Source organism: Anomaloglossus baeobatrachus, chromosome 11 (genome assembly GCF_048569485.1).
Source record: "Anomaloglossus baeobatrachus isolate aAnoBae1 chromosome 11, aAnoBae1.hap1, whole genome shotgun sequence".
In the NCBI taxonomy this organism is placed as follows: domain Eukaryota; kingdom Metazoa; phylum Chordata; class Amphibia; order Anura; family Aromobatidae; genus Anomaloglossus; species Anomaloglossus baeobatrachus.
The window spans coordinates 37,904,878-37,931,221 of record NC_134363.1 but is presented as its reverse complement, the minus strand read 5'-3'; the positions used below and the strand labels follow the sequence as shown (position 1 = coordinate 37,931,221).

At 45.2% G+C, this 26,344-nt stretch overlaps 1 protein-coding gene across 1 annotated transcript in view; it reads right to left on the bottom strand.

The window, feature by feature from the left end:
- BCL3 (BCL3 transcription coactivator) overlaps positions 1–26,344 on the bottom strand; it is an 89,650-nt gene that overhangs the window by 44,935 nt on the left and 18,371 nt on the right. Inside the window, exons 2-3 of the mRNA XM_075329382.1 lie at positions 9,361–9,535; positions 1,387–1,495 (exon numbers count right to left, since the gene is read on the bottom strand). Coding sequence (XP_075185497.1) covers positions 1,387–1,495; positions 9,361–9,535 — 284 coding nt within the window. The remainder of the gene's footprint in view (positions 1–1,386; positions 1,496–9,360; positions 9,536–26,344) is intronic.

Genomic DNA, 26,344 nt, shown 5'->3' with positions numbered 1-26,344 from the left:
TTGGATGATCATGTTTGACAAGCCCAAGGGTTTACACAATTTACTGATTGTCACAGCCAAATTTGGGACAACTAGGTGTTAAATGGTCAATTTTAGCCTTAGGGAACATCGTCATGTTACATTCTTGGGAAAGATGGCTCTACATCAACCTCCACGAAATGCTATTATCAAAGAACAACGTTGTTCCCTCTAAATGCAATTGTGGCGCTCCTGAGTACATCAGGATGCCACAGGATACTGCATCCTTACTCAGGGTGCAGAGCCTACCCCCCATGGTTCCAGGTTCCTAAGAAATCGGTGTCACTACCATCAGTACCACAAATCCCAATCAACACCTCACATCACGACCTGTCAGACACACCAGTGGGTTGGTCTAGCTGGAAAAGGGCCACCCACCTAGGGGTCAGGCAGACTGGTGGGAGGGAGGAAGCAGAAGAGTAGCGAGAGCTCTCACAGAGTGAGGAGCTGGAGTGTTAGCTCCCGGGGAGCTAGACCAAGGTTGGGTCCTAGACGGTGGTCCGGCACCAGAGGAGTCGGGGACCGGTAGCATTGGCATTGGAAAAGGGTGCGATGGACATAGTCTAGGAAGACTGTCGGCAACAGCAAGCCCAAAAGAACTGACCAGTAGTGAACACGATGGGTACAGGAACCTAGGTCAGGAGCCGATTCAACATCCTGGCAATTAACCTGCAGAGGAAGGAGACCTTCAGGGACCTTCCCACAGAGCTCAGAGACTGAGGGCATCAGCACAATGCAGGGGACAGGGTTTTTCAACCATAAAGCAGCCCATTGAAGCCCCAAGTGCCAACCCTCAAGAGCACAGCTACACTTCACATAGTGAGCGGGACCCTAACAGCTTCAAGCCACAGGGCCACAAATAGAAGACTAAATTGTGCACGGAGGTAGGTTCCGGACTACCAAGTGACACCGATGGGAGCGGATACCTGGACGGGCTCCCCGCAGTGACAGTGATGCACAGAGAATTTGTTTTACTTGCAGTATGTGTGTCTCCCTTTGTAATCCTCATCCAGCACCACGACTACCCACAGTGAGTACCCTGAGCCCTGCACCCTGCGCTCCCAAACAACCACCAAAACCCCTGAGCCCGGGGCCATCCCTACCTGTGGAGGGACTAACATCAGTCTGCTTAACTCCATCTGCCCCGGTACTCCTTACAGCAGCGCCGGTACTCCCATTTCCGCAACCCACAGGTGGCATCAAGAACGTCTCTCCTGTAAATACCCCCTTTTCACGGATCAACGTATCCGCCAACCCGGGTCCGGGCCCCTCGAGCCACCACGATCCCGGATCCAAGCATCCCGACCAACACCGGGGCGGTACACAATTACATAGTTAAGCCAAATATAAGCATTCCCTCTTACTTACCTGTCTAAGATTGTTGAGTACATCGATATCTCTTCTGGCATGGGTTAGTAAAGTGAGGACCCGTTGGGCTATTGGTAAATTTCCTTGAGCAACAGCAATGTGCAATGCTCTGAGAATAAAACATAAAACAACAATATGAATAAACATGGATCCGGCAAAAATAACAATGCTAGACCAAATGGGAATGTCTGGAAAAAAACAACGTGCCGCAACACTTTGCCGAGAGGAGCAAAGCAGGTGAGAACTTCTGAGAAGTCGGATATAGAAAAGAGAAGGAAATGTTTCTTAGAGAGGAAGAGAACATTTTAGGACGACATTATGAAAGTCTTATGAATTAACAATTACCAGTTTGTAGCCAATTGGCAATATAGTGGGATGGAGCAAAGCCCAGTTGGATACAGAAGCCAAGTGGCAGTAATATGGTTGTTAGGTTGGCATCAACAGGCAGTCATTTTTTTTCGCCTTAGTATACAGTAGTATCTTCATCTGGCACGTAGTCATGGCCAAAGAGCCAATGTTTAGGGAAAAACTGTTTCGAGCTAGTGATGCAACCAAACCGAGCTTGATGACATGACCTAATAGAAGAGGGTTGACCGGTTGACCTTCAAGCATTGGTCCACTTTTATTCTCTATATGGAATCGAGATGAAATCTCCAGGTCTCCTCAGATATTTGGGGGTTGGATAATGTCCAATTAGCCAACCATTCTTTCTGGTCTTTCGCTATGGTCAGACACCGACACGGAGCATGATCCTAAAGCTGAAGATTCCAATACTAATAGAGTTGAGCAAAAACATTTGTATGAACCTGGCCTAGTGGCCTCATCAGTAATTCGAGGACGAAAGGACTACAAAATTCCTACTGTCTCTTGGTTGTCCAGGTTCCCTTTCCCTACTGAAATCTTCCTCTATACTAGTCCATCCTGGGTTTCTCTGATAACTCTTTGAGCATGTCGAAGATCAACACTGAAGGTCTTTTAAAGCCGGCTCAGGCACCCATATGTGCTTGCGTATTAAGGAAGCATTGCTGCTAGTTACGTTATTTTTAGAAATCTTATCATTCCCATCTCTCAGCTCCAAACAGGTATCTAAATATTCATCCTGCAAACTCTTGCAACCATTTCCTAGCTCAGTCCGGTGACTCCTGGTCGTATTGCACTCTCAACTCTGCTGTTATAATCTTCCTTATAGCTAACTCATCACTGCTAATACTGGTGTTGTTCACACCTCTGACTCTGCAAGTAAGGTTCTTGATACATTTTAATCTTTGCTATACCTATGCTGCATCGCTGGACGAAAATTACCAGATTGGTCACTACACCTATACATCTATTATTCTTGAGTAATCTCTGGAAGCAAGTTACCAGGCTGTCTACACATCTACTGAGTGAACAAAACTGCATCTCTTCAAGCAAGTTATAAAATATCCTACACATCTATGGTGCCTGAAAAAAAACTGCATCTCTGCTAGCAAGTTACCAGATTGCTTATATATCTATAGCGCCAAAACAAAATCACATCTCTGTAAGCAAGTTACCAGATTGTCAATACATCTATTATGTCTGAGCAAAATTGCATCTCTGTAAGCAAGTTACCAGATTGCCTATACATCTATTAAGGCCCAGTCACACACAACGACTTACCAGCGATCCCGAAAACAATGCGACCTGATAGGGATCGCTGGTAAGTCGCTGGGAGGTCGCAGGTGAGATGTCACACAGTCAGACATTACCAACGATGCAGGAACGATACAGGTCGCAGTAGCGACTTGTATAACGATCTCAGCAGTCACTGTGACCCTGTCACACAGTGTCAAACACAGCGATGTGTCCTGCTCAGCAGGACATCACCTTTGAAGAAAATGGCCTTGACCATTCGGCAACGACTAGAGATCTCACAGCAGGGGCCTGATCGCTGGTAGATGTCACACATAACGATATCGCTAATGGGATCGCTACTGCGTCACAGAAACCGTGACTCATCTGCGATCTCGCTAGCAATCTCGTTATGTGTGACGGTACCTTAACTCATGAGTAAAATTGCATCTCTTGAAGCACGTTACCAGACTGCCTATACATCTATTACAACTAAGCAAAATTGCAACTCTACAAGCAAATTACCAGATTGCCTAAACATCTATCAAATAAGGAATAACGTTTGGAACTCCATTCTATGTCTGAACTGGGTGCAAAAACCTAAAAAAACATCACTATGGGGAGATAAGGTATGCACACCAGTGACTATGGAAGGGGAATACATGTAATAGCAGAAACTGCTGTGTGAATACTGACATGAAAAATTCAATAGCTATATGTAAGAATGAAATGTGAAAAATGGAACCTGCATTACTGCCATGAATATATGAATAAAGGTTTTTGCACCCAGTTCAGACTTAGAATGGAGTTCCAAACGTTATTCCTTATTTGTTAGTTGTTTTTCGTTTGGGAACCCTCCCCATACACACCTATTGCCAATCCATATCATACGCATATATAGCCTGGGTCTCAGCGTCCCATACACGGTAAGTTTTTTAACTGCATGAGAGGACACACACAAGCTAGGGACCCCAACGTAGAGAAATACTTTGGCGTAGTGTTGGGGCTCTATTGCATTGATCAATTCAGTAGCTAAATTTCTCTTGATTCATATATTCATGGCAGTAATGCAGGTTCCATTTTTCCCATTTCATTCTTACATATAGCTATTGGATTTTTCATATCAGTATTCACACAGCAGTTTCTGCTATTTCATGTATTCCCCTTGCATAGTCCCTGGTGTGCATACCTTATCTCCATATAGTGATTTTTTTTAGGTTTTTGCACCCAGTTCAGACATAGAATGGAGTTCCAAACGTTATTCCTTATTTGATAGATGTTTAGGCAATCTGGTAATTTGCTTGTAGAGTTGCAATTTTGCTTAGTTGTAATATATATATATATATATATATATATATTATATATATATATTATTATATATATATATATATATATATATATATATATATATATATATATATATATATATATATATATATATATATATATATATATATATATATATATATATATATATATATATATATATATATATATATGTATTGCCTAAACATCTATAACTCCTGAGTGAAATCCCATTTGCGGAAGCAAGTTACCAGATTGCCTATACATCTATAGCTTGTACGCATACTTGCATCTCTGAAAGCAAGTTACCAGATTGCCTATTGCATCTCTGAAAGCAAGTTACCAGATTGCCTATACATCTATCACTCTTGTGCGTAACCAAATCTCTGTATGTTTATGTGTAGCCACATGTGTGGTTCTTCTTTATCTGGTGCTTCAGGCTCTACTTGTCTATCTGCCATCCTGCTTACCCTGCTGTCCAGGTTCTGATCCAAGTGCCACCTAGCAAGACCCACTCCACTGCATCATTGCCTTCAGTCTGTGCTGCTCACACAAGGCAAGCCCTAAACACCTACTACCTGCAGCATCCCAGATTTACCAAAATAGCTTCTGGACCAGGGTCCTGAAAACCTTATTGATATTACATTTTGCAGATCTCAGGTACGTGATGTTTCAAGGGAGATCACTACAAACGTTCGGTTGGAATTCCCCTTTATATTTATGTAAATGCTTCTATTAAAACAATTCATAACTTTCCAAGTAAGAATCTACTTTACACGCAAAGTCTATGAATATCTCTGCAGCCTCCACTTGTGCAAGTTTATAGTCATGTCACTGGGGAGGGGGCACGCAGAGGGTGGCGGTAATAAAAGGGGGAAGGCGGCAAAGTTAGATATGTGTCAGTGTTAGGAAGGGAAGGGATTTCACAGAAAAGGTTCTTACTATAAAATGAAACTTAAGACTTGAGGGGGAGAAGTGACGTAATCTGAAGATACAATCACAGATAAAGGGAGGTGCAAGGAGTCAGGGAAGTATAAGGGGGTTTTATTGCAAATTTTAAGTGCAAATTAGTTTAAGAAACCATGGTGAGATATAGCTAGAGGTAGGATGTTAAAAAAATATACAGCCATTTTATGGGTCTACTGGCTGCTTCAACAGTAACAAGGACAAAACAGAATTCATCATCTTTCCTCCTCCTCACTCAACTCCCCCACCTGACACATCCATCAATGTCAATGGCTGCTCACTTTCCCCAATCCCACGTGCTCACTGCCTGGTAGTAACGCTAGACTCTGCTCCCTATCTCAAGCCACACATCCAAGCCCTCTTCACCTCCTTCCACCTCCAACTCAAAAATATTTCCCGGATCCGTACATTCCTTTCCCAAGAAGCTGCAAAAACCCTAGTGCATGCCCTTATTATCTCCCACCTGGATTATTGCAACCTCCTGCTCTGTGGCCTCCCTTCTAACAGTCTCGCACCCCTACAGTCTATTCTAAACTATGCTGCCTGGATAATCTACCTGTCCCCCCGCTACTCCCCGACCTCTCCTCTCTGCCAATCCCTTCACTGGCTTCCCATTGCCCAACGACTCCAGTTCAAAACCCTAACCATGACCTACAAAGCCATCCACAACCTGTCTCCTCCCTACATCTGTGACCTAGTCTCCCGGTACTTACCTACACGTAACCTTCAATCCTCACAAGATCTCCTTCTCTACTCCTCTCTCATCTCCTCCTCCCACCATCGCATCCAAGATTTCTCCCGTGCCTCCCCCATACTCTGGAATGCTCTGCCACAACACATCAGACTCTCGCCTACCTTCACAAGCTTCAAAAGGAACCTGAAGACCCACCTCTTCCGGCAAGCCTACAACCTCCCGTAACCCTTAGTCTGGTACAGCACCACACAACCAGCTCTACCCTCACCTACTGTATCCTCACCCATTCCTTGTAGACTGTGAGCCCTCACGGGCAGGGACCTCTCTCCTCCTGTACCAGTCTGTGCCTTGTATTGTTTATGATTATTGTACTTGTCCCTATTAAGTATACCCCTTTCACATGTAACGTGCCATGGAATAGATAGCGCTATAAATAATAATAATAATAATAATATTTGTTAGACCATACTCGCAGATTCTCCAATAGAGCACCGGAAAACGGGGAAGACTTCCCAAACAATTGGTGTAGCCAGCAAGTCTTCCAGATGTCCCATACCTCTCCCGATTACTATGTTCCCCAGACACCATCCTAATGTCAATCTGTTGAGGTCTGGGGTCTGCATTGTAAACGGTCTTCCATCCTTTTAAAAAACACACTGGGCTTTACTCACCCTCCTCAGGTCTAACACTGAGTCTCCACCGCGGAGACTCAGCACTGGACCCAGGGAAGGTGATCAAAGCGGTGTTTCCATTTTAAAAACCTACAGCTAAGAAAAACCTTTAAAAGGTAGTTTGGGGTCTATAACTTTTAAGGATCTGGCCCTGGGCTAAGATTATTTAGGGGGTTTGGTTTGGGGTCCATAGATTTTAGGGAGTCTTTTTAGGGGATCTGATATAGTTTTTGCATTTTACATGGTACGACTCACACTGTACAAAAGGTTAGTAAGATGTAGTATAGCATAATCCCCACTAGGTGGCAGCAGAGTAGTGAAGAAGAGACAAGGAAGCACTGTAATGGAAAGGCAGCTGAAGTACAGCAGAGTAACTTCAGCAGACAGTTAACAGGCAAACCACCAGGTCGCAATAGAGTAGTCAAACGGTCAGGGTCTAGCCAAGAAACTCGAGTCACTGCAAAGGGAGGATCAATATCAAAGTCAGAAAACAGAACCGAGTCGGAAGTCGGGAGATGAGGTATGCAGAGGGAAACATAAACAACAGACAGGAGAGCGAAGTCAGGGACCGGGAGAAAAATGGGGGAGGGTCAGAGTCAGGATATAGTAGCAGGGAGGCAGAACAGATCAGTAATACTCACCAGAACCGGACCACAGCAGGAGGAATTGAATGTCAGGAAGCAGTTTGTATAGTCAAACGCAGCGACCTTCTATAGCTGGACACCACAGGACTGTCTGTCAACCATGACACACCTGTGATATCTTGAGTCTGTATTTCTTTAAAAAGTCTATTTTAGGGGGTATGGTCTAGCTTCTCATTTAGACTTAGGTGTCTGGAGGAATATCTTTCTCTGGCAATTGCACCATATTTATGAAGGATCGTCTTGGTCTATGGGGTCTGGTTTGGGGTTCCCAAAGTCTTTTTAGAGGATCTGATATGGTATCTATATTTTAGGTGGTATGGAATCTATATTTTAAAGGTCTGTATTTATGTAGAAGGCATATTTTAGGGAATATGATCTACCTTCTCCATTGGTCTAAGGTGTCTGGGTGGATATTTATTAAGGATCTGTACTTATTTATGGAGTCGTTTTTGACCAGTTGACATCTATCTCTCTGACAGTTAACCCATATGCCATTGCGATCGGCTTGGTTGAGTGTTAATGTGTTTTTAGGGTGGAGAAAAAAAGTATTCGGGCATATAAATTTAAACTACCCAGTTCTTTGGCCGATCTCACCAAAAAAAAAAATCGGTGAATTCGGTCAATGTGTTTGAAGGCACCTGCTTCTAAAGCTCAATGCCAGTAAGCTGCATCTCTGAGTACAAGGTAGGAACATCTGGCAGGTTTTCTAGAAGTGGTGTACTTAATAATACGGCTTTCGAGAGGATAAGGGATCACTATATTTAGAGTTATCTTATCACTGCAATACAAATCACATTTGCAATGAGGATCATGTGAACTGTTTGAGGAAGAGGAATACTGAAGCCACAAATGGACAACATTAAAACGAGCTGGGGGAGGTGAGACGGGGGAAGTACTGGATGGTTAAGGAAGTCTGTGGTCACAAACGGTGGGGGATGGGGGGGGGGGGGGTTTGTGGTTTTCACAACAGCCAGATTAGGTGGTTTCTATGCTTTTTACAATTTGTGATCTTCCAGTAAAAAAGGTGAATCTCAGGTTATTACGGGTCATCGGTCAAGAAAGTTGACATTAGTAACTGCCTTTGGTATAATTCATATTATCTAATCTCCACAAGGAAAACTTATTGGAGCCATCATTTGCATGTTCCATTACTCGTCCACCAGGAAAAACATCTTATAGATTCAAAAACTTCCTGCTTCTAGATTCCGACAGCCCCGTACACATGGGTCCTTTCTCACCTTTGATTCTGGCTCAATATATTTTGAGATAGGTAGCGTGAAAATAGAGAAAGCGTTGGAAAAAAAATTTCAGGATACTCACTCTTTCGTAGAGAAAGCCTGTGTGTCCTGCGTTCCCCACCTACTCATAGAGAAAGCCTGCGAGTCCTGCTTCCCCACCCACTCATAGAGAAAGCCTGCGAGTCCTGCTTACCCCACCCATGCATAAAGAAGTCCTGCTTCCCCAACCACTCATAGAAAGCCTGTGAGTCCCGCTTCCTCCACCCTCTCAGAGAAAGCCTCTATGTCCCGCTTCTTCCACTCACTCATAGAGAAACCCTGTAAGTCCTGCTTCCCCCACGCAATCATAGAGAAAGCCTGTGAGTCCTGCTTCCTCCACCCACTCAGAAAAGCCTGTGAGTCCTGCTTCCTCCACCCACTCAGAAAAGCCTGTGAGTCCTGCTTCTTCCACTCACTCAGAGAAACCCTGTAAGTCCTGCTTCCCCCACGCAATCATAGAGAAAGCCTGTGAGTCCTGCTTCCTCCACCCACTCAGAGAAAGCATGTGAGTCCTGCTTTCTCACTCAGAGATAGAGAGAATCTGCTAGTTCTGCAAGGGCATTCTGTAATATAGCCTCAACTTTTATGTACCTATGAGTGATGATCTCATAACAGGAAGTTCATGGAAAGAAGGCTGTTGATGCTACCATGGCAACCATTAGAGCCAGCACAACAATATTTATACAACTGAAATACTATTTGATTATTTAAGATATTTAAGCTAAAAGATCATTTCACCACATGTAAGATGTGAGAAGGAGACCATGTATGGTTCAGATTAGAAGCAGTGAAAGATGCAAGTTGGGATTTTAAAAGGCCCTTACGTGTCTCCATCTTCATCTGGTTGGGTAGCAGCAATGAAGTCAGCCTTGAGGTCTGTGTCTGTAGGGACTACGGTTGTATGATATGGTGCCACGAGTCTCAGGAGGGGCGATTCCAAAATGGCAGGGGCAGACATTGGGTACAGAGACAACGTGGGGGAGATACTTGCAGTGTTCCCTGCAAAACAAAAAAAGCACAAAAAAACAGGTCAGCTAAAAAAAAAAAAAAATAATGGATGATTGATCCATGTGCTGCTCCTATTTTTCCAAATTAATTCCAGTTCACACAAGGGTGGAACCCAATTGAGTTACATTAACGCAAATACAAATTTCCCCAACACATTAGAGAAGGAAATATTGACAATTAAGATAATTAGGTTTGAGAATTATCCAAATAAAATAACCTTGGTTCACTCAATCTTCCTTTTGATGGACTTAAAGGGACTTATTAAAAAAAATAATTAAAATAATAAAATAAATCAAACTTCTCTGGTAACTTCCCTGCTGCTACATGATCAAGACTCCGGTAGTTACGTTGATGATCTCACTAACCTTAGAACTGATGGTAGTATGATTAGAACATTAAAACCGAGGACATTAATTGGTTGGAGTGTTCACAAACCGGTACGCGGTCAATCATTGTGGTAGGACAGTCAACAAAGATCATCAAGACCGCCGGACTCTTGGTTCTGGAGCTACGAGACCACACAATATACAAAGATAGAGGTGGATTTGGAACTATGGGGGATGGAACTGACAGTAATAAGATGAGTTATTTCAAAATTTTAAAAAGGGAACCTGTCATACAATTCTACACCCCAAAAATATTTATTGACTGTGATGGTGCATTTACAGCTCCTCAGCTTCCCACTGTATTCCCTGCCTAGCACCATTCTTCTCTGGTTGATTGACAGGTTGTTGGCTCAGAGACATGGTATGGAGTATAGCGTGAGGCTGAGGAGCTGTAAGTGCATTGTCATGCCCAAATGCACTTCTAGTCCCATTTATATAGGACTTTGATTGATCATTGCTTTGGGGGTCAACAAGGGATCACATTGATTATCTTGTACAGATACATGGCAGAGAATATAGCGTGAGGCTGAGGAGCTGTAAGTGCATCGCCACTCCCAAATGCACTTTCAGTCCCACTTATACATGACTTTGATTGATCGTTGCTTTGGGGGTCAACAAGGGATCAAATTGATTGTCTTGAAAAGATGAATGGCAGGGAATATAGCATGTGGCTGAGAAGCTGTAAGTGCATCGCCACTCCCAAATGCACTTCCAGTCCCATTTCTGCATGACTTTGATTGATCCTTGAAGAAGCATCGCTTTGGGGGTCAACAAGGAATCAAATTATCATCTTGTAAAGATACATGGCAGGGAATATAGCAAGAGGCTGAGAAGCTGTAAGTGCATCAGGACGCCCAAATGCACTTCGTCACATTTATACATGACTTTAAAGACAATTGATCATTGCTGAAGCATCACATTAGGGGGTCAACAAGGGGTCAAATTGATTATCTTGTAAAGATATAGATACATGGCAGGGAATATAGCGTGAGGCTGAGGAGCTGTAAGAGCATCGCCCCTCCCAAATGCACTTCTAGTCCCATTTATACATGACTTTGATTGATCATTGCTTTGGGGGTCAACAAGTTGATCAAATTGATTATCTTGTAAAGATGCATGGCAGGGAATATAGCATGAGGCTGAGGAGCTGTAAGTGCATCAACACTCCCCAATGCACTTTCAATCACATTTATACATGAATTTAAAAGACAATTGATCATTTCTAAAGCATTGCTTTGGGGGTCAATGAGGGATCAAATTAATGATCTTGCAAAGGGCTACACAGTCGTTAAAATGGTTTAAGGGCATAAAAGTTTCTGACAGGTTGATTTTAATGCATTCTTAATGCGGTTTCTATTGTTTATTTTTAACTCTTGGACAACAACTTTAGATTGGTCTTAACCTCCTTTCAGGATTTAGTTAGATGTTCAGATTTCTAGGAATACGTTCTAACCTTTATGAACTTTGCTTTGGAATTGATGTAGGTCAGACGCTTAAAAATCACAACTACAGTTTTTTTTCACTGCTTTAGGCCTCTTTTACACGTCCGTGAAAATCACGCACGTTTTTCACGGGCGTGTCAAAGGTGTGTTTTGCCCTTGGTGTGCCATGTGTTTGGCACACGTGTGTTCTCCGTGTGTTATCCGTGATAACACACGGAGAACGGGAACTGTCTACTCACCTGTCCCTGGCGTCGCTGTCCGTGGTGCTGATCTTCGGTCTCCGGCCCTGCCGACTTCCCGTTGCTGCTTCCGGCCGCAGTGAAGTGAATATTCAATGAGCATAATGAGCGGCAGTCGGAAGCAAGTGACAGCAGCGGCAGAGACAGCAGGGCAAGAGACGGTGTGTAAAGGTTTGTTTTTTTTTCTCACAGACACATGTCTTTTCTCCGGTGTGTGTCACACGTTTGCGTTCAGTGTGACACCCGTGATGCCGGAGAGAAAACTGACATGTTGCCGTGAGAAACACACGGACACACGCAAGTACGGAACGGATACACGTTACGTGCAAAAATACTTACGTGTGTCCAAAACCATAAAAATACATAGGTCTACATGTGTACGTGTCTCCGGTACGTGAGAAAACTGCCAAACACGTACCGGAGGCACGTACGTGTGAAAGAGGCCTTAAAGAGAATCTGTCACCAAGTTTATGCTTCACAATCTGTCGGCATCCTAAAATAGAGACAGAGACCCTGATTCAAGTTCTGTGTAACTCATTAGGCTACGTTCATTAGTTTTGATAAAATCCTAATTTTTTATCTGCTGCAGCTCTGCTAGTCTTCTCAGTGATTATCTCAGTCTAGCCCCTATCCTGACATTGCTTGACATATTTTTGCCTATGCTGTGTGTAAGAAGAAAACTGCTAATCAATAATGAAGGGTGGGGATAGCCAGACCTTGTGACTATCGAGGACGTCAAAGCAGGAGCTTATCATTGAGAGGACTAGCAGAGCTGCAGCAGATGAAAGTCTGATTTTTCAAAACTACAGAACGAAGCACAGAAAGCTGGAATCAAGGTGTCCGCTGCGGTTACATGGGTCAATAAAAACCTGGTGACCGATTCTATTCAAGATCGTCCAACATGTAAAGACTTTGCTAGAACAATAATCCTTAAAGGTTAGATATGAGATCTAGTGTCTTACATGGGCAGACAGTCATAAATACAAGGGACACAGTTGACTTACCAGAACTCTCAAATTATCAAGCTCCATCTTCTGTTGGCTGTCACTTGTTTTTGTTTCTGATATTTAGGGGATTTTCTAATATATCCCCTTTGGCCTCATGTAAATCATGTCATAGCATCGAATGTTTACTGGCTTTAATTTAAGGAGCTGGTTTTCCCCTTTGTTCCTTCATATTATTCTGTTACACAAATAGCCGAGTCCTTACAGGGATGGACTAAGTCGTCTCATCATGTTCTTTACATTTCTGAATAATTATGTTCTAGTCCTACTCCATTTGATCTGTTAAGGGTCCACCATTTATGGTGGTTTGGATGAGTTTAGGAGGCCTTTTGTGGCAATATATTCTCTTAAAAAGGTTGTTCTAATCTTTGTTCTTCAGGAGCGCACTGCTCCCCTGCCTCGTGGCTTACTCCGGGGAACAGTGTGCTCCTGATGATGGACCAGAAGAATGGTTACACCATTGGCCTGAACCTTTTGCTCCCTCACGGTGCAGTATCAGATGAGCACAGTGACACTGAAGAAGCTGGATCCTTGGAAGGTTGCTCCTTGATTAGAAAACTATCCACCACTCATAGGCTGGCCAATATCTTACGTAAGGAGCATTTCAAAACACAATTAAAGATCCCTAAATTCTTGGGAATGCAGCAGATTTTTAATAAAAGGTGAATGGTAAAGTTCATTATTTGTAGAAGTACTTTGCAATTTTAAGAATTTATGATGATGAGAACACTCCTTTAATGGATAGTTATCACCCATAGATCTCCACCAATCAAACATCGATGGCTGTTTGTCTGATGACTATGGAACCGGGGCTCCTAGGCTGTCCCTCAAGCTAGGGGGGCCTAATCTATCCCTAACCTCAGGGATACTCTTGATGGTGGAGAGCTCTGAGTCTCCTTCCTCTATGTTTGTCTGAAAGGCAGCATCTGAGGAAGTAGGCAACAACCTCAAACACATTGAAATTTATTCTAAACAGATTTACTTTTTAAACCTGAGTCTCCCTGCTTTCAGCGCCCAAATATACCGCATTTTTCTATATATTGATCTAATGAGTCTCCTTCATGGGCCTGCTCCTGCCCAGTCCTGATCTGATTCCCCCTCCTCCCAGAAAGGGATAAGGGATGGGACAGGGGTATGATGAAACCCACAGATAAAGACAGACGGGGGAAAACCAAAACTCTGTCATACAGCATGCACACATAAAGGTAAAGACCATAAGAGATTCAGGGGGAAAAACAAGAGCACGAAGGAAGCTACAAAAGAAAAAAAAAAATAAAAAAACAACACACAGCAGGGGTAAACTACACAACCAGACCAAGCAACAGTCACAACTTAAACACAAATTTCACCAGAGAGTCTGGGACACCACGCCTTATAGTCCAACATAGAATAAGCTATAGCTGGCATGGGTGGAAAGTTTCAACCAGCATAAATAGGAGTGGAGCAAACCTCCCCACAACATGTGACCAAAGGAGCAAGCAGACGAGCACAGGTTAACTCTTGCTAGCCTGCTTATGAATCAGCACACAGCAGGTTGACAGTCTTCCTGTGTTGACCCCAGACACTAGAGAAACCATTGGGTGGAGTGTCAGAATCTGCAATCTGAACAGTGCAAAACGTCGCCATGACAGTCAGTGACGTTTGTACAGAACTCCATGTGACACTGATTTGAAGGATAAACCATTAATTTTGACTTTTACAAAAACTATTGATCAATCAGTGTAACAAGACAGATTTTTTGATTGGTCGGAATCCAGTTATTGAGACCCCACTGATTGATAAAGCAAAAAGGCAGAAGTAACAAGTTAAGCTCTACTTTCCTCCAAGCTTCAAAATGGCCTACTAAATATATTGTCTTCAATTTTGGTTTTTGTTCCTTGGTTTTGGTAATCAGTTAGGTCTCAGCTGATGAATCAGTTACAGTTATACTTTACTTTGAAGGAAACTCCTTTAGACTTATTATATACCATGCATCAGCCACTGAGGACTCTCAATTTTAAGGCTTTCATACACACTTAAGAATAAGGTTGATGGATAAAACCAATTTTGGTGGAATTCGTTGAGTACAGACCTCTCAAATGTTCTAACTGCTGAATCTGGAGGGAAACAGTGATCAAACATGTTGGATATCAACATGCCCAATTTTTGGTGGACTTCGTTGATTACAGACCTCTCGAATGCCCTTAATGTTAGATCTTGAGTTAAACAAGGATCAAACATGTTGGATATTAACATGCCCAATCCTTTCATTTTCTTTGGAGACTTGCCATCCAGTTTGGTGGAATTTGTTGAGTACAGGCCTCTCAAATGCTCTAAATGCTGAATCTGGAGGGAAACAATGATCAAACATTTTGGATATCAACATGCCTAATTTTTGGTGGAATTTGTTGATTACAGACTTCTCGAATGTCCTTAATGTTAGATCTGGAGTTAAACAAGGATCAAACATGTTGGATATCAACATGTCCAATCCTTTTATTGTCTTGGAAGACATGCCGTCTATTTAGGAGGAATTCGTTGAGTACAGACCTCTCAAATGCTCTAAATGCTGAATCTGGAGGGAAACAATGATCAAACATGTTGGATATCAACATACCCAATTTTTGGTGGAATTTGTTGAGTACAGACCTCTCGAATGCCCTTAATGTTAGATCTGGAGTTAAACAAGGATCAAACATGTTGGAAATCAACATGCCCAATCCTTTTTTAATTCCTTTGGAGACTTGCCGTCCATTTTGGTGGAATTCGTTGAATACAGACCTCTCGAATGTCCTTAATGTTAGATCTGGAGGGAAACAATGATCAAACATGTTGGATATCAACATAACAAATTCCACCAAAAATTGGGTGAGTACAGACCTCTCGAATGCTCTAACTGCTGAATCTGGAGGGAAACAAGGATCAAACATGTTGGATATCAACATGCCCAATGCTTTTATTTTCTTTGGAGACAAGCCTGCCATCAGTATGTTTATTCAATTGGGCAAATGTGTTTATGGGGAGGTCTACGACAAGACTTTGGCCAACGATGCCCAACATATAACATCCTTGCAGTGACATCATTTTTGGCTCCTTGACCCAAAGCAAAATCTCTTACAGGGGTACAAACCTAACATGTACCATTTAAAGCACTCGAATTCGCCAATGTATTGAGGCCATTTGTGGTCTCTCCCAAGCACCAGCTTTTTGGCTTCTACGGCTGCACCATCCTCGTAGTTCCACCCATGCTTCCTTATAATACGAGCCAAGACAATTTACAATACAAAAGCAGAAATATGACTATATTAAACACAACACACTCTTTCAATGTGCATCCCCACTGCTTTATGGGAAGCTCGTAAGAATAACGCCAGCTCTGGAAACCACCTGAATTTTTTAGGCGTCCAATATTTTCCCGGACTTTAATGAATGTCAATTAGGAGTTCACACCAAGACTTGTCGTTGCACGCAATCTGACCAACGCGATTTACATAGTTGGGCTATTTACAAAGGTCGAGGATTCTTCAATAATGAATGGACAGAGCAATTGGACCGATCGTCTTATCTTTTGCACACGTTAAGAAATTTCTGCACCATTTCTGCATCTCTTGGCAGGAAAAAAAACGAGCATTTTTAAAGCTTTTTCGATGCAGTTTTTCATGCGTTTTTGGTGCAGATTTTTCCCACTCGCATTAGTAGCAATATGCGAGAAACTTTAGGATTCTAATTCACTGGCATCAGGAAATTGTGACAAATCTGCGCAGAAAAAAAAAATAGCGACAAATTTGAGACAAATTTGCAATGTTCATACATTGCTTTTTTGCAGCAGTTTTTTTTTTCTGCAGGCAAAACCTGCTCTCCAGGCAAAAGGGGAATGTTGCATTTTTTTCTGCACATAAAACTGCATCTCTTTGCAGGAAAAACAAGCATTTTTTTGCCACATTTTTGCATGTTTTTTTTTTTAATGCATTGCAACAGGGAAAATGCAGAAACAATTGACATGTCAATCGTTTGGTGCAGTTTTTTTCTGCACTGAAATCTGGAAGGAAAAAAATCTGCAACGTGGGTACAGCACTTCAGGATTTGTTGGGTTGCGTTTTTCCTTGCAATATTAATTAAAATCTGCATGAAAAATCATGAAAAAAAAAAAAACGCAGCATGGGCACACAGGCTACAGAAACTTCTTACAAAAAACAGGTTTTAGGCTATGTGCTCATGCTGTAGATTTGGTGCAGAAATTTGCTGTATCAAAGCTACACCTTCAGGCAGAAAAACGGACCAAAAAAAAAAAGATTTTTGGTGATTTTTTTTTGCCATGTGTTTTTTGTGAAGTCAATGGCAGGAAGTGCTAAACCCCCCCCAAAAAAAACAGGAAAAAATGCACCAAACAATTGACATGCTGCATATTATTTTCTGCACCAAATCTGCACCTTCTGGCAGAAAAACACACCAAAAACATGCATTTTTGGAGCTTTTTTTGTGCCATGCGTTTTTTTTTACTGGAAGGGCTAAAAAATGCAAGAAAAAAAATGCGCCAAACAATTGACATGCTATAGATTATTTTCTGCACCAAATCTACAAGGAAAAAAATAAGCACTTCAGAATTCTCATTGACTTTGCAATCAGAAAGACATGCATTTAGAGGCCAAAATCTGCACTAAAATCTGCATCAAAAAGCACCACTTTTTGCTGCTTTTTTGCAGCGTTTTTGGTGCCAATTATATGTGTCATATATTTCATAGACTTTGCTGGCGTAAGGACAGGCATGCTGATTTGGGCCACAATCTGCACCAAATCTGCAAGGAAAAAACAAGCAATACTTCAGAATTCTCGTAGACTTTGCTGGCATAAAGATAGAAATGTAGATTCGTGCCACAATCTGCACGAAATCTGCATAAAAAAAACACCTATTTTGCTGCTTTTTGTTTGTGTTTTTGCTGAGTTTTTTGGTGCAGATTATATGTGTTATATATCTGTGGCGCCCCTGACCTGGTCAGGCACCACTGAGTACTGCACCCATGCTGGGGACAGTACAATACAGGTAATCCAGAAGGCTGACCGAGGTGTGACTACACAGGCGCATAGTGATCAGGTCTCACACATGTACCTATGAGAGGACCCCTGGGGATCCCAGGAGGGGGAAAAGCCTTCACCTCCACTGGAATAGTGGAGGGGGCCAAAAGCCTCCATCTCCTCTCAAGGGGTGTGGTAAGAGAATCTGGTTGCTAGGTGGCGTAGGCAGGCACAAAAGGGAAAAGAGAAGGAGGAGTAAACAGTCTAGAGTCTGCAGCAGAGTGTGGAGGAGTGAGGAGCAGGAAAGTGGAGCTCAGACAGGAGCAGCAGTGAAGGTCCCAGATGTGAGCCGGTTCAGAGCAGAGTCCAGGGAGCTCCGAGGAGAGCTGACCCCTTCCCCTGGGCTGCTGTAGTCTGACAGCGTCCGCGCAGTGGCTACCGACGGGGGAGAACGGTCACCTAGGAGGGCTACCCGAAACCCATCTCCAGCTAGAGAGAGAGCACAGAGTGGGAAGTAAGGAGACTGCTAGGGAGAACCAGGCCCAAACGGGCGGCAGATCCCGGAGCGGGGATAGATCCACCTTTCCTTGCTAAACCTGCCGGTGTGGGGCCCTCAAAGCCCACACCACAACACCACAAAAGCCGCAGCCACGTAGCCACAGTTAGGGCCCATAGCTCACAGGAGGCAAGCAGCTGGAGTGAGCTGGTCCAGGCCACAAGCAAACGGCAAACGAAGGGGAGTGAGGCTTCAGCAACTTCCCTGGGTGACCCCCATAGGGACTAAAAGTCGGGGTCACCCCAAACCACCAAGGGCTAAGGAAGGCGAGTTGGTAGTCACCATCAGAAGTCAGCCTGAAGGATACCTGGTTCCCGCCTGGTTCATCCCAGCTACGCCCGGGTTACTCACCCTGCCACCTGAAGTGAGTAAAAACCCTGAAAGACATTCTGCCTGTGTGGAGTTATTCTGCGCCTTGTGGTACTACGCACCTACACAGGGCCCTGGGGCTTGCCTCACTCTCAGGAGGCTATTCCAACTAACTGCACTTACCATCAGCCCCAGGCGTCCCTCAACCTGCAGTGGCGGTCCCCACTGACCGCAATACTGAGAGTGGCGTCACGACAAGAAGAAGATCTCCTACCTGTGACAAGATCCAGCCGAGCGGAGTCCCTGAAGGTAATGCACCGACACAACACCTGTGGGGCTCCACATCTGACGTCACGAACAGGATAAGGACTAGACCTGTTCAGACAGGTGACCATGTGCCTGGGCGGTCCGCTTGGAAAATTGGAAGCGCCGCCATATTGCCACCATGAAAAGCGCGCTGAAAAACAACAGCAGCCCGCGCTGGGAGAAGTTACCGCCCACGAAGAGGTGTGGCTACCCAGAGATCCCCTGCAGAGTTCTGACCTCGCTTGTGAAGAGAGCGGAAGCGTCCAGAGACGTCGGGACAGAAAGGGAGCCAGAAGCCTGCTGCTGGGAGAGGAGCTGCTGAAAAAGGCAGAGCGGAAACTGAACAGCTTGTTACTAGAGGCAACGACGAGTCCACTGCTGGGAAATCGTACAGAAGAGGGCGCAGAAGAAATGGCGTCTGACCGCAGAAACCCAGAACCGGGCTCCGCTGCCTGGTGGTATCGGGAGCTGGCCCAGTTCTGCGACCGACTGGAGACCCGGGTCGTGGAGCAGATCAGAGAAGAACGCATGGAACTTCTGGAGATGGCTGCCGCGGTTCAGGCCTATGAGAGGGGAACCGCACGACGAGTGCCAGACCGGACGGCGACGACTCAGACCCCGATGCTGCCACTGATGGGTGAGTCCAGTATTACCCCTGCCGGCCCGGATGCCCCGACCCCTGCTGCCACGCCCGCGGTCCCTGAAGAGGCGCCCGGCGCGGCGACGCTGAGCCAGGCCGCAGCCACGCCAGGTGCGGCCCGCCAAGCCCAGGCCGCCGCAGCGATGCCCTGCTCGGCCCGCCAAGCCCCGGCCGCCGCAGCGATGCCCTGCTCGGCCCGCCAAGCCCCGGCCGCCGCAGCGATGCCCTGCTCGGCCCGCCAAGCCCCGGCCGCCGCAGCGATGCCCTGCTCGGCCCACCAAGACCCGGTCCCTGCAGCGACGCCCAGCCCAGCCTGCACAGATCCCATCGCAGCTGCGACGCCGATCCAGGCCGCCGCCATACAGGGCGCGGCCCGCCAAGACCAGGCCGCCGCCATACAGGGCGCGGCCCGCCAAGACCAGGCCGCCGCCATGCCGAGCGCGGCCCGCCAAGACCAGGCCGCCGCCATACAGGGCGCGGCCCGCCAAGAGATTGCATCACCACTTACCCCGGCCTGCAAGGCCAGAGCAGACACCGCTCCCCAGTCCAAAGAGGTCCCTGCTGGAAAGCCCACGCTGGGGGAGGACCCCGCATACTGGCAGCTGAAGGCTGACATGGAGGTCAAGTTTCCACAATGATTGGTGGACCAGTACATGCTCCCTCCGCACACCCCCAAGAGGATTCCGGCAACCCCTGCAGCAACCACGCCAAAGAGTCCCCCGCCTGGGCCTGTTGAAGGAAGTTCATCCCCAGCACCGCCACCAAAGGAGTGCCAAGAAGAACTAAGGGGGAGAGGAGGCCAGGAAGCTGAGGAGCTGACTCAGGAGCCACCAGCAGTGGATCCATGCCCAGAGCCAGAGATGCTGCCGTATTCCCGCTGGGACGAGGAAGACCTGACACCTTCTGCTGAGGAAGATCTGCCCCAAAGCCTCACCTGGGAGCTTGTAAGCTGCACTTCGCAGAATCCAGCCCGCAAGACACAGCGCCGCAGTAGAACCCAGTCTTTCCCTGCACCGCCATCCCCAGAGCAGAGAGAAGTCACGGCCAGAGACCTACAAGAAAAACGGTTCCTGAGAAGAGCCAAAGCCCAGGTCAGAGGACCCCTTTGTAGAGGAGTAGTGGAGGACTTCAGCCTAAAGTCAGGATACGGGTTCATTGTTGCACCTGGTATCAAAGAAGGTATCTTCGTCAATAGAAGAGATGTGAGAGCTCATCTGCCCAGAGGACACCCTGGCAGAAACTTAAAAATGGGAGACTCCGTACAGTTTACCCTGCATCAAGGCGAAAGAGGCTGGTACGCGCTAGATGTAGTACCATGTCCCAAAGAAGAAAGGAAAGACAGTAATAAAGAAAGAAAAGACCAAAGACCTAATGATGAGACCACTACAGATGAGGAAAAAGGTCAAGAAACCAACAGGTGCCGCAGCCCTACAGGCCCAAGCCCTGGTGAAGAGGAGTCTGCATAAGTTCAAGTAAAGTACAGCAAGTTTTGCCCAGTTGGAAAGTTTGTTTTGCAACGTTTTAAAAGTTCAAGTATGTGCCCACATAAACTTGTGTGAGAAAACCATAAACCTTAAGGCTATGAACTGGCTATAGCCACAAACTCTCGCAGTGTAAATAGTTACACCAGAGGGCACCACCACCACCAGAGTCAGCCTGTTTAGGGGCTTGGCTCGTCTGCAACCAGGGGGCACGTCCGTATATAGGGCCTTGGCTCACCTGCAACCAGAGAGCATGCCTGTTTATGGGGCCTGGCTCTCCACCACAAAGAGGGTACCTGGTCAGCACCAACTGTGGAGGCCGCCTCTACATCCTGCCAGAAGAGGCTGAAGGCGCGGATCCACCAAGCCAGGTATACCCTGAAGACCACCAGCCCATGAAAGCCGCCTCTACATCCTGCCAGAAGTGGCTGAAGGCGCGGCCAACGTGAAAGGGTTTTGGGTGGGTTAACGGACTTGTGGGTGGAGGGTGGTGATGTATGGTACCTGGTGCTTTTAAAAATGTTTTACATGTTTTAATGTTTTATGCATTTTAAAATGTTGTCTTGCAGCCCGAGGACGTGCTGGTGATAACTAAGGGGGAATGTGGCGCCCCTGACCTGGTCAGGCACCACTGAGTACTGCACCCATGCTGGGGACAGTACAATACAGGTAATCCAGAAGGCTGACCGAGGTGTGACTACACAGGCGCATAGTGATCAGGTCTCACACATGTACCTATGAGAGGACCCCTGGGGATCCCAGGAGGGGGAAAAGCCTTCACCTCCACTGGAATAGTGGAGGGGGCCAAAAGCCTCCATCTCCTCTCAAGGGGTGTGGTAAGAGAATCTGGTTGCTAGGTGGCGTAGGCAGGCACAAAAGGGAAAAGAGAAGGAGGAGTAAACAGTCTAGAGTCTGCAGCAGAGTGTGGAGGAGTGAGGAGCAGGAAAGTGGAGCTCAGACAGGAGCAGCAGTGAAGGTCCCAGATGTGAGCCGGTTCAGAGCAGAGTCCAGGGAGCTCCGAGGAGAGCTGACCCCTTCCCCTGGGCTGCTGTAGTCTGACAGCGTCCGCGCAGTGGCTACCGACGGGGGAGAACGGTCACCTAGGAGGGCTACCCGAAACCCATCTCCAGCTAGAGAGAGAGCACAGAGTGGGAAGTAAGGAGACTGCTAGGGAGAACCAGGCCCAAACGGGCGGCAGATCCCGGAGCGGGGATAGATCCACCTTTCCTTGCTAAACCTGCCGGTGTGGGGCCCTCAAAGCCCACACCACAACACCACAAAAGCCGCAGCCACGTAGCCACAGTTAGGGCCCATAGCTCACAGGAGGCAAGAAGCTGGAGTGAGCTGGTCCAGGCCACAAGCAAACGGCAAACGAAGGGGAGTGAGGCTTCAGCAACTTCCCTGGGTGACCCCCATAGGGACTAAAAGTCGGGGTCACCCCAAACCACCAAGGGCTAAGGAAGGCGAGTTGGTAGTCACCATCAGAAGTCAGCCTGAAGGATACCTGGTTCCCGCCTGGTTCATCCCAGCTACGCCCGGGTTACTCACCCTGCCACCTGAAGTGAGTAAAAACCCTGAAAGACATTCTGCCTGTGTGGAGTTATTCTGCGCCTTGTGGTACTACGCACCTACACAGGGCCCTGGGGCTTGCCTCACTCTCAGGAGGCTATTCCAACTAACTGCACTTACCATCAGCCCCAGGCGTCCCTCAACCTGCAGTGGCGGTCCCTACTGGCCGCAATACTGAGAGTGGCGTCACGACAAGAAGAAGATCTCCTACCTGTGACAAGATCCAGCCGAGCGGAGTCCCTGAAGGTAATGCACCGACACAACACCTGTGGGGCTCCACATATCTACTGTACATATTTAATAAAGTAAGTTTTATTCACCAAAAAGGCAATAAAATGCATTTTTGCACTTCCACATTGCAGGGTAATGAGGGTAACATGGTGGTTAAATAGTCAATCCAACAAGATGAAAACAATGCATCTTCTCTGTGATTAGGTTTCCTCTGGATTCCCCTTTTTTTCCTTCCACATTCCCAAAGCATATTAATAGGTCATCTAATTTCCATAGAAAGATAAGAAAAAGATTACATTGTGAGCCTCACTGCAGATAAGCACTGATGTAAGTGATGAGGTGACTTTGATGCCTAAAATGGACATTTCTGACTCTTTTGTCATCCATCAGTGTCATTTGATATGAATGAGCATAAGGGAAGCTGACCAATGGCAGATATCTGTTCGAAAGTTGATCATTTTTGTTTATTTACGGTCATTATTGGGGACTAAAGTTCAAAAGTGACTCCTTGTCTTTATAGCAACCATGGAGGCCCAGACCAGGAAACAGTCCATGGTTATCTTAATTGTCACTTTAAGTCATGGCATTGTCATCCAGGAAAAAAATGTTCAATGATCAACCATAAAAAGATAAACTTCCGTTATCCATTATTTGATCATTTTTGTTCAATTTTGGTCATTATTGGAGACTAAAGTTGAAAAGTGACTCAAAAAAATCATTAGTGATCAACCATAAAAAAAACAAAAAAAAAAAAAACAAAAAAAAAAAACAAACCTTCCAAAAATCATTAGTTGGTCATTATTGTTTATTTTTGGTCATTATCGAGGACTAAAGTTGAAAAGTGATTCATAGCAACCATGGAAGCCAGACCAGGAAACAGTCCATGGTTGTCTGAACTGTCACAAAGGCATGGCATGGTCATCCAAAAACAAAATCTTCAATGAACAACCATAAAAAGATAAACTTCCAATATCCATTAGTTGATCATTTTTGTTTATTTTGGTCATTATTGGGAACTAAAGTTGAAAAGTGACTCATTGTCTTAATAGGAACCATGGAAGCCCAGACCAGGAGACCGTCCATGGTTATCTGAACTGTCACTTTAAGTCATGGCACTGTCATCCAGAAATAATCCAATCCAAATAAACTTCTGATACCATTAGTTAATCGTTTTTGTTTATTTCTGGTCATTATCAAGGGCTATAGTTGTAAAGTGACTAATTGTCTTCATAGCAACCATGGAAGCCCAGACCAGGAAACAGTCAATGGTTGTTTGACTTGTCACTGTAAGTCATGGCATTGTCATTCAAAAAAAAAAAAAAAAAAATCATCAATGATCAACCATAAAAAAAAAACACTTCCAAAAACCATTAGTTGGTAATTTTTGGTCATTATCGGGGACTAAAGTTGAAAAGTGACTCATTGTCTTTATAGCAACCACGGAAGCCCAGACCAGGAAACAGTCCATGGTTGTCTGAATTCTCACTTTAAGTCATGGCATTGCTATCCAAGAAAAAAATCTTCAAAGGCCAACCATAAAAAAAAAACAACTTTAGAAAATCATTGTCTACAATCTATCTATTGTGTACAGTTGTAGAAATTACAAAATAATGGAAAATAGGTTAGTCATAGGGCAGACGAAAAAGAAATCCTGGGGGGAGGGGGGGGGGGACACATCAATAGAGCTGGTAAGACTAAACATATATGAACGTTTATGGTTTAAATACAGATAGAATCTATCTAAAAAGTTGATTCATTTTCTGACTACATTACATGACTTATCTTGCACTGATGATTAGTCACAGTCTGCATTACACTCCAGAGCAGAAATCATAAATCTGATGATTATCATTGGAAACAGTCAACATACAGTTATCTCAGCTAAAACATTTAGATTTTTAGGCCGGGGGTCAGACGAGTAATGTAATGTATTTACACAGTGACTGCACCAGCAGAATAGTGAGTGCAGCTCTGGAGTATAATACAGGAGGTAACTCAGGATCAGTAATGTAATGTATGTACACAGTGACTGCACCAGCAGAATAGTGAGTGCAGCTCAGGAGTATAATACAGCATGTAATTCAGGATCATTACAGAATCAGTAATGTAATGTATGTAAACAGTGACTGCACCAGCAGAATAGGGAGTGCAGCTCTGGAGTATAATACAGGATGATACTCAGTACAGTACACTAGTAACAATGCTGTATTTTTACAATAATACACACCTTTTTATATTGATTCTTACTATATTTAGGTGTATTAGGATATTTGTAAATAATGACATACAAGTGATATAGTATAAACAGAATAAATAGTGATTACAAATACAGAAGTAAGTGCTCTTATTTGAGTGTTGTCCCTTGTCCCCACTGACTAATGTGTCACTGGCCAGAAATATCTTTGAAAAAATAAGCAAATCATGTCCAATGTCAGAAAGTTCTACAAGAATGATCCCTAATATGAACGGCTTCTATTGTTCTTGGTCAGTTTTAATCATCGTCTCTCCTTATTTCCCCAGGAAAGCAGTGAGCTGTGCAGTCAGCGGAGCGTCACATCTGGAGAATGCTTTCATACAATGCAAACAGCACAGCACTATAATTACAGGATGATATGATGCTAGAGCCTGGGACAAGAATGAGAGCAAGTCCCTGTGCACAGAGTCCCTACAGTTCCCTGCAGACAGTGCTAGTAATAGCTGGTAATTATCAGATCACCATTTATACACTTGGTCACAGTCATAATGAACCATGGATTCTGAGATTGCATTTGAAATGTTAAACTCACTCTAGCCTGATTGACAGCTCCTCGGTGTCCTCCTCCCTGCTGCTGCTGAATCTCTGCACACCTAGCCTGATTGACAGCTCCTCAGTGTCCTCCTCCCTGCTGCTGCTGAATCTCTGCACACCTAGCCTGATTGACAGCTCCTCAGTGTCCTCCTCCCTGCTGCTGCTGAATCTCTGCACACCTAGCCTGATTGACAGCTCCTCGGTGTCCTCCTCCCTGCTGCTGCCGAGTCTCTGCTCATCTAGCCTGATTGACAGCTCCTCAGTGTCCTCCTCCCTGCTGCTGCTGAATCTCTGCACACCTAGCCTGATTGACAGCTCCTCAGTGTCCTCCTCCCTGCTGCTGCTGAATCTCTGCTCATCTAGCCTGATTGACAGCTCCTCAGTGTCCTCCTCCCTGCTGCTGCTGAATCTCTACCTATCTAGCCTGATTGACAGCTCCTCAGTGTCCTCCTCCCTGCTGCTGCTGAATCTCTGCACACCTAGCCTGATTGACAGCTCCTCAGTGTCCTCCTCCCTGCTGCTGCTGAATCTCTGCTCATCTAGCCTGATTGACAGCTCCTCAGTGTCTCTCCTCCCTGCTGCTGCTGAATCTCTGCTCATCTAGCCTGATTGACAGCTCCTCGGTGTCCTCCTCCCTGCTGCTGCTGAATCTCTGCACACCTAGCCTGATTGACAGCTCCTCAGTGTCCTCCTCCCTGCTGCTGCTGAATCTCTGCTCATCTAGCCTGATTGACAGCTCCTCAGTGTCCTCCTCCCTGCTGCTGCTGAATCTCTACCTATCTAGCCTGATTGACAGCTCCTCAGTGTCCTCCTCCCTGCTGCTGCTGAATCTCTACCCATCTAGCCTGATTGACAGC